Source organism: Lactuca sativa, chromosome 7 (assembly GCF_002870075.4).
Source record: "Lactuca sativa cultivar Salinas chromosome 7, Lsat_Salinas_v11, whole genome shotgun sequence".
Classification (NCBI taxonomy): Eukaryota; Viridiplantae; Streptophyta; class Magnoliopsida; order Asterales; family Asteraceae; genus Lactuca; species Lactuca sativa.
In genome coordinates, this window is record NC_056629.2 from 141,922,491 (window position 1) to 141,931,334 (window position 8,844).

Here is an 8,844-nt window from a genome sequence, read left to right on the forward strand (position 1 = left end):
GCCGTTCGTGGGCGGTACGCGTATTACGTTGTTGGAAGAGGCTCATAGATCTAAATTCTCGATCCATCCCGGTGCTACAAAGATGTATTTGGATTTAAGGAAGGAATATTGGTGGCCCTGTATGAAGAGGGACGTAGCATGGTTCGTAGAGAGGTGCTTGACCTGCCGTAGGGTTAAGGCCGAACACCAGAGACCGCATGGCAAGTTGCAGCCATTGGAGATCCCCGAGTGGAAGTGGGAACAGATCACTATGGATTTTATCACCAAATTGCCAAGGACTGCTAGGGGAGTTGACGCGATTTGGGTGATTGTGGATAGGTTGACGAAGAGTGCTCACTTCCTTGCCATCAGTGAGAGTTCTTCAGCGGAAAAGTTGGCGGAGATATACGTGAAAGAGGTGGTGTCTAGGCACGGGGTGCCGATCTCGATTGTGTCAGACCGCGATGTGCGCTTCACTTCCAGGTTCTGGAAGAAATTCCATGAGGAGTTGGGTACTAAATTGCATTTTAGTACCGCATACCATCCCCAGACAGACGGTCAGAGCGAGCGGACGATTCAGACGCTGGAGGACATGCTCCGAGCGTGTGTGTTAGACTTCGGGGGTAGTTGGGATGCGTATTTACCGTTGGCGGAGTTCTCCTACAACAACAGCCATCATTCGAGCATTGGTATGCCGCCTTTCGAGCTGTTGTATGGTAGGAGGTGTCAGACTCCCATTTGCTGGGGAGAGGTGGGACAGAGAGTGATGGGCAGCACGGAGATCATACTCCAGACGACAGAGCAGATTCAACAAGTGAGACAAAGATTATTGACTGCCCAGAGCCGACAGAAGAGTTATGCAGACAGGCGCCGATCCGAGCTTGAATTTCAGGTCGGCGACTTCGTTCTCCTGAAGGTCTCTCCTTGGAAAGGAGTGATTCGGTTCAGGAAGAGAGGCAAGTTGGGGCCCCGGTATATTGGGCCATTTCGTGTGATTGCAAGGATAGGTCGGGTAGCCTATCGGTTGGAGTTACCAGCGGAGTTGGGTCAGATCCATGACACTTTTCATGTGTCGCAGTTGAGAAAGTGCATAGCCGATGAGTCGGCAGTGGTTCCATTGGAGGATATTCAGGTGGATGCGAGCCTGAATTACGCGGAGAGACCAGTGGCGATCAGAGATCGGAAGATCAAGGTTCTGAGGAACAAGGAGGTACCCTTGGTGTTGGTTCAATGGCAACACCGTAAGGGATCGGAAATGACTTGGGAACCGGAACGCGAGATGCGGGGGCAGCATCCGGAACTATTTGCGGAGTGAGACTTCGAGGGCGAAGTCTAATCCAAGTGGGGGAGAGTTGTAACAGCCCGAAATCTCAGGTATTGTTTAAATTATGTTTTTGGATGATTTAAGAGGGGACTCGGCGAGTTGGGGCCAAGACTCGCCGAGTAGGATCGCAGACTTGGTCGCGGGTCCGCGACTGGACTCGACGAGTCCAGATATGGACTCGGCGAGTCGACGCTGTTCAGCAGAAACCCTAATCGTTCAGTTTGAATCGTATATAACGCCTCTTAGGCCGTCATTTTCCGTCTTTTGATCGATTGAAAGGAACCCTAATCGTTGTGGACGTCTAGGGCAGGAGAGAAAGCTATTGGAACTTGGAGGAACTTGCTAGGCAAGAAGAAGAAGAAATTGGCCAAAGGAATATCAAGGAGGATCGAGTCCTGAGGTTTGGGGAACACAGAGGGAACGTTCTCAGGTAATACTCGGATCAATTCTGTTAGTTAATGTGTTTATGGACCTAGGGTTTATGAAAAACCCATTTAGTGATTAGATGGGTTATTATGTTATTACCCAGATGTTATACCCTCTGTAATGAGATGTTTAGAAGTCCAGAGAGTCCCATAGTTGTATATCTTGGGACCATACGTAATTCAGGAAGCAGTTGCTCGTCTGCATGGCATGGACTCGCCGAGTTGTTCTTCAGACTCGGCGAGTAGCATGAAGATTTACTGGGACTCGCCGAGTTGTTCTTCAGACTCGGCGAGTGGAGTCGGGGTGGCCCCGCGATTCTTACAAGGGTAACTCGTCGGGTCGAGGAGGGTACTCGACGAGTAGATAAGGAATCTCAGAAAGTTGAAAGACGTCTAGACTCGCCGAGTCGCCATGGGACTCGCCGAGTCCGGTCGAGCTGACCGTTGACCGTTGACCAGAGTTGACCTAAGTCTGACTTCTTAGGGATAGTCACCCTTAGAAGTTATAAGTGTTAATGAGATATGTGATGTTATAGGAAGGTTGTAGCTCGTCGGATTGTGCACGAGTGATTTCAGGAGTTGCTAGCTTTCAGCATTTACGAGGTGAGTCTTCTCACTATACTGTACCCGGAAGGGTTTGACTGTGTGACCGGAAGGTCGGACATGTTATGTGATATGTATGCTATATGTGGTAAGTTAATTGTTATGTGTGCTTATGTATGATATGTGGGCCGGAAGGCAATATGTTACGGGCCGGAAGGCGATTATGTTATGAGGACCGGAAGGTCAGGGCCTGGAAGGGCGTATGTGCGTAAGTGTATATTGGGGAACTCACTAAGCATTTATGCTTACAGTTGTTGTGCATGTATTTCAGGTACTAGCGAGGACCGTGGGAAGGCGCCGGCATGATCGATACACACTGAAGATGGTTTTATGATCTTGGGATTTTGAATAGTTGTATTGACTGAATAATTAACTATTTATGCCTTGTTTTTAATGAACACAATTATGTTTTAAAATGGAAAAATTTGGTTGAAAATTTTGAGTCGTTACACCTATACCGGAGATACATATTGGACTAGCTAACGAGCCCAATAGACGCAATACAAAATACAAAATACGACCCAACAAAATGTTTTAAGTAATGCTAAAATAAACATGTATACTGAAGTGTAGATAAAATGTCATTTTCATGCAAACGACATGGTTATGGTATCATGTAGAAAAATACTTTAGAAAATATTTTTTTTAAACACATATACTTAACTTATATCCTGATCAACCAGGTTCATCAATCATTTCTCCCTTTAATTTTCAATAATCACTTTCATGAGATTAGTCGACACAACCCGACTAAGAAAATTCAGAACAAAAAAAGAAAATAAATGGTTGTTGTATTATAGATGTGTAATACAATAAATATTTAATTACGTGTAGATAAGGTAGAATGTTAGAATAAAATCTTACCAAATGCAACATGAGTGTCAATTCCTGGCTATCATATACTGGAAAGTGAAAAAATTATAAGGATCCACCATAGTTGTCAACAAAATTGTTTCCATACTTAATTTCAAATGATGCATAAATAGATTATATATTATTTCCTATTAAATCAACCTAAAAGTGTAATAGGATCATACCAAAATATTTTAAAATCATAACAAAGTTAACCATATTCTTATGGCATAATAATAATAAAAATCATAATCACCTTTAATATATAAAAATAATATTTTCCTAATTAGTGTCAATTCCAAAGATAGTTAATTTATGTTTTGTTAAAGGTGTGTAATATCTTTGTCTGTTTATTTGAAAAGTTTCAGAAAAATAGTTAACCGATTTCATGTAATTTGTGACAAAGAAAATAGAAATATATGAATACATATATTTGATATAAGAACAAAAAATTAATCGGAAAAAATATAAAAAGCAAAAGAAGGTACTGACCTTCTACTTCATAACAACGAAGCTTTGAAGCAAATAATGATGATGGAAGTTATAAACAATAAGAATGATGTTGTAAGAGAATGTTTGAAGAAAAGAAACCATTCAAAATAAGTGTGAACCGCGGATTCAATGATGAATCGTATATGTATGTGATAATTTGAATATGATTTTTTAGTATTAATGGTTTCCTAATAAAAATGGATTTTTTATATTAATGGTTTACTAATATATACAAAATTATATTAATGGTTGATATTAATGCCTTAATTACTAATATGTTTTTAAAGGTGACCATATTGAAATCTTTATAACCGGAAATTCAAGATTTAAAATATGGAAAAAATTTATTTGAATTATATACATTCCATTTTCACGGATGTAAGTTAATTTTGTTTAACAATTGGAAAGCTTTTATTGGAATTAAATACATTTCATTGGGGAAAAATGATGTCATCAATTTGATCTAAGAGTAGAAAACATGGGATTGAAATACAATCAATGGTCCATATTGTTTAAGATGATGTCATAAGGTTTCTCTTTTAATAATATTTAGAGAAGATGTGCAGTAAGCAGTAAATAATATGGTTGTATATAATGTACTAGGTTACAACTCATGGAAACCACGGGTTATAAATTAAAATAATATATATAATATAAATATAGTAATTATTAATCATAGATTTGCAAATATTATATTTTTTAACAAAGTTTGATCTTGTAACCTTGTATCATTGTTATTTAATTATTTAGTTGTTAGTAAATGGAATTCAAATAATTTGGTCTAATTTTTTGGGATAAAATAAATCATAATGACATTCATATATCTCTAATATATTGAATTATCCCTAAATTAAAAGGATTCTACCGAAATTCAAGTAACAGAAGGGTAATTATGTAAATTTGATGGAATCCGAAATGGACGAATTATGTAATTCGCTAATTTTTTTAAAAGATAAAACGGTAAAAAGGAAATTTTAGTAGCAAATCAATTAGGTGGGAAAATAATCTTCAGGAGCTTTTAAAAGTGTACACATGGCTTAGATTTATTATTTTATTAGAAGAGAGAAATGATACTCAAAAAAGTATATAATATTTTTTTGCATTGGTTTTTTTATGTGTGATTTTTATTAATAGTGTGTTGTAAGGATTTTGTTCGGTTTTTGATCATCTTATTCTAGATAATTTTTGCTACTTGATATTAAACTTACATAAAACTCTTTATATTTTTTTTTTCGGTAGGACAAATCTAATCTACTACTAAATTACTTATAATTTCACATATGTTCGTTGAATCCTGGGCCTTAAGAAGGGATTGTTAATATATTCTTTAGATATTTAAGTTTACATAAATTTCTTTACGTAACTTAAAAACCCCACAAATGTACAATGACTTTTCGAATGTAATCATAACCATTATAATAAAAAAAAATTGTCATTTAACAAATAAGCAAGTGTTATTAAACAATATTGCTAAATGTATTCTCGAGATGTTTATGTTTATACCTGTGGCTCTAACGACTTCATCTTCTTTGGATGCACTAACAACAAAATATTAAAAATTACAGGGAACATAAAGTAGAAGTAATTTCACACGCATAAGCGAGGGCTGATAAATTTTTGATAGACCTGGAAAAATAATAATTTATAACAATTAATCACATACATTAATGAGTGAAATTCCATAATTCAGTAAATGACATAAAAATTATAAAAAAAGTAAAAAGTTGGCGGCTAATAAAAGTCATAATTTCTTTTTAATTTCATAGTCAAATTAAAACTCAAGCCTAAACTGTTTTTTTGCATCATCCTTTTCCCATAAACAAATTATAAAACTTCATTTGTGTTTTCGTTTAAGGGACAAAGATTACTAATACCATAGTTAACCAGTAACATAATACGCTGATCCAAAAAAAATAACAATATGATGGTTTAAATTAAATAAAAAATTAAGTGCATTGCCTATACAGATAAAAAAAAATTTGTTATTTATTGGAAAATAGATATACACAATGCAATAAAACATGGGTAAATGTTAAAAAAAATCAATGAAAAACTGTAAATACAAACACATTTTTATGAATTATCCAGGTCTTAGGATTATTTGATCTTATTTATCCCGATAATCAATTTCTAGTAGCAACATATACTTGCATACACTATCAACGATTATAATATGTAACCCTAAATAAGAAAAAATGCTTTAAGAAAATATAATACAGCAGTACAATGGTACAATAATGACAATATATAAAATACATTGCTATTGCTTCCATTTATCCCTTCTGAAAAAGCAATTAAACTCACTTGTGGATATGCTTATATTTCAAATACAAAGGGAAAAATTAGGAAGATATGCTTTCTCACATAAAGTTTTAGAAGAACACTTATAAGAATTTATTATATATTTTTTCCTTTCTCTTTCTCTATTTATGTCCCAAATTGAGGATTAAAATCTTACATGATTAACAAAAAATAAAGATAAACTTGAATAATAAAGATGGGTTTGAAGTTTCATTTTTTTCTTTCTGGACTGAACCTTGAGGTTTCATTTTTTTTTTCTTTTTCATTCATATAATAGTCATTTGTCTTAGTAATTTGTCTTTGTAAATTCATGTCCTTTTTCTTCATTAGCTTACTACAAACAGAAGTTAGTTGTTGAATCCTGATGCAATAACATATTTAGTTTAATTAAACAAAAATTCTTTCTCTATGGCTACATAAAGGGAATAAATACAATATTGGATCGGCTACCATACGTAAACCAGAGAATGAGTAAGATATATCATTTTTATTCCAACAATGACAATAATCATAACTTGTAGGCTTTTAGCACCCACTTCATGAATTGAAAACTGACTGTTATATGCCGGTAAAAGTTGTTCAATCAACGGTAACTCGTACTCTCAAAAAAAAAAGAATAAACAACCTAATTCTTAAATAAAGAAAACTGAAAAAAAAAATTATAAAGTGATTCACTCGAAGTGATTATACTTGTTTTGTATCCAGTTATAGTATAACTGAGCGATTGAGATCATGAAAAAGAAAAGCATCAATTGAAAGAAACAAAACTATGGCGGACAATGTGTGTTCTGAAAAAATATAATTGTGAAATCATATGAGAAATCGAAACCAAACATCGTGAAATCGTGAAATCATAGCATAGAAGTCAACTAAAAATTAAAATCTTACTGATAATAACCGATGATGGAGTGAAGGTGAAGGATTAATAGTTTTTTGATGTCTTTATGGGTTTGTTTCATAGCTTCCTTCACTGTATTTGTGCCAAAATCATTGTTGTTGTATAAAAAAAATTCAGTATAGGTATAGCAGAAATGTTGACCTCCACGTATATATGAAGTCGACTGAAGCCCTAATCTATCAAATTCAAATTTGGATAAGATTTAGTTGCTGATTTAAGTTAATATCCTTGATTTCATGAGATCGTGATATCCCAAATTAAGAGGATTTTAAGAGTACAATGATACCAAATTACCAAGTTAAGTGACCCGATTTAATGCATCATAAGAGCAGTTGCAGTTTAAATGAGTAGAACCGTAAAATTGGTACTTCACTTTATAAGAATGGAGATGAAGAAGATGTCACGTGGCATAAAAATGTTTCTTTTATTAAAGGATGGACATTGGATTTTGTATCTCTTTAGAAACACACAACATGTTTTATATAATATATATAATATAATAGTATATATATATATATATATATATATATATATATATATATATATATATATATATATATATATATATATATATATATATATATATATATATATATATATATATATATAATCCCATTGATCCATCAAAGAATTATTTTAGGAAGTGAGAATGCCGCCCACATTTGTACCAACTTCCTTCAAAAGCTTTTTTCTACTGTCAGACTTTATCATTTTCATAGCCTCAACAATCGCTATAAGTGTGACCACAAACGCATAATCCACATTAGGATAAATTGTCACCATGAATTTGCCTTCAACCCACTTTACATTCTTCGATGATTCCATTTTAAACATCTACAAGAATAAGTCCATTAATTAATTAGTTTCAGTTTGAGTTTTAAGTTCATGATATGAAGTACTTACGGAATGATACATACATAACTACGTACTGAAAACAAGGAAGGAAATCTACTATAAAACCAACTAATTTCTATGAGAAAATAAGAATTTTTACTTGGGCTATTGGTGTTGAAGTATCTCCCACAAAAATAGTGCAGTTTCTGTTCGACCAGCTTCCTTTCAACTTAAAATCACAAACATCATCACTACTGGTTTTCTTTGCCAAGAACACATCAAGAGCAGTCTTAATCTGGAACATGTGTGGTTCTTTTGTGCTAAATATTATATCCGAATTACTTTCACTTTCACCCCTGAATACACTCCATCGTTCGTGTGAAGTCATCCACTGGAAGATAGATATATTATTAATCCATTTCAGTGTTAAATTTAGCATCAAGTTTTTAAACTTCAAATAAGAAAATTAAAAAATATATATTAAAAATTGAACTTAAAGTCACCTTTTGACGGATTATAGCAATGGGTTCGTCATCAGCATCAAGTAGCACTCTCTGATGATGAAATGATGTGTCGAATGGTTTCACTTTGAGCAGGATTTTATGGTTCATATCAGTGATCACAATGTTTCCACGTAAAGTTGTATCGACTATAATATCAAATTGAGATGGTGCCATGAACTGAGGCCCTATCACAGAAACTGGTGCATAGCTATTGCTCGGTTTAGCCATCGTCAATATACGTTCGTCCACACAAAGTGAGAGAGAGACAATGAGTAGTGAAAGGCTTTTAACATGCAAGATGTGCTCTGCCACGTTGGCAGATTGCTTTTCTGGGGTTAGGAAGTTTGTCAGGATGCCTCAAACGCACATGCAATTGTTTTAACGAAGTCTACCCAAGTCGTCTCTTAAGTCTTCATTTGTAATTGACATCGACTATCAAGTTAACACCTTGTTTTTATTCCATGTGGTTGTTTTTTACAAATGATAACGGGACCATGGTGTCATTTGGATAATTAAAATCCAACTACTTTCTATCAAAATAATTGTTACCGTGTGTGTTTGCCATGTACAAGCTTGCTTAATTTTTGTGGTTTTATGAATAATTAAGCATATAGGACTTTTCGTCAATTTTTC

General features: G+C 34.4%; 1 protein-coding gene across 1 annotated transcript; it reads right to left on the bottom strand.

Moving 5' to 3' along the window:
* Window positions 1-7,279: 7,279 nt before the first annotated feature.
* Window positions 7,280-8,489, bottom strand: LOC111888659 (protein LURP-one-related 10). Its single transcript, XM_023884790.3, has 3 exons — window positions 8,212-8,489; window positions 7,869-8,099; window positions 7,280-7,708 (listed from the first exon to the last, which is right to left on the bottom strand). Exons 1-3 carry the CDS (start codon window positions 8,437-8,439, stop codon window positions 7,511-7,513), a joined length of 657 nt encoding a protein of 218 aa, XP_023740558.1. The 5' UTR covers window positions 8,440-8,489; the 3' UTR covers window positions 7,280-7,510.
* Between the last annotated feature and the right edge of the window lie 355 nt (window positions 8,490-8,844).

Bases quoted from the DNA above. Each gene is read 5' to 3' on its own strand.
- LOC111888659 (XM_023884790.3), bottom strand. From the start codon at position 8,439: ATGGCTAAACCGAGCAATAGCTATGCACCAGTTTCTGTGATAGGGCCT. The intron at 8,100-8,211 runs GTGACTTTAAGT...TCTATCTTCCAG, and splicing joins TTGCTATAATCCGTCAAAAG to TGGATGACTTCACACGAACG. The intron at 7,709-7,868 runs GTAAAAATTCTT...TTATTCTTGTAG, and splicing joins CTTCAACACCAATAGCCCAA to ATGTTTAAAATGGAATCATC.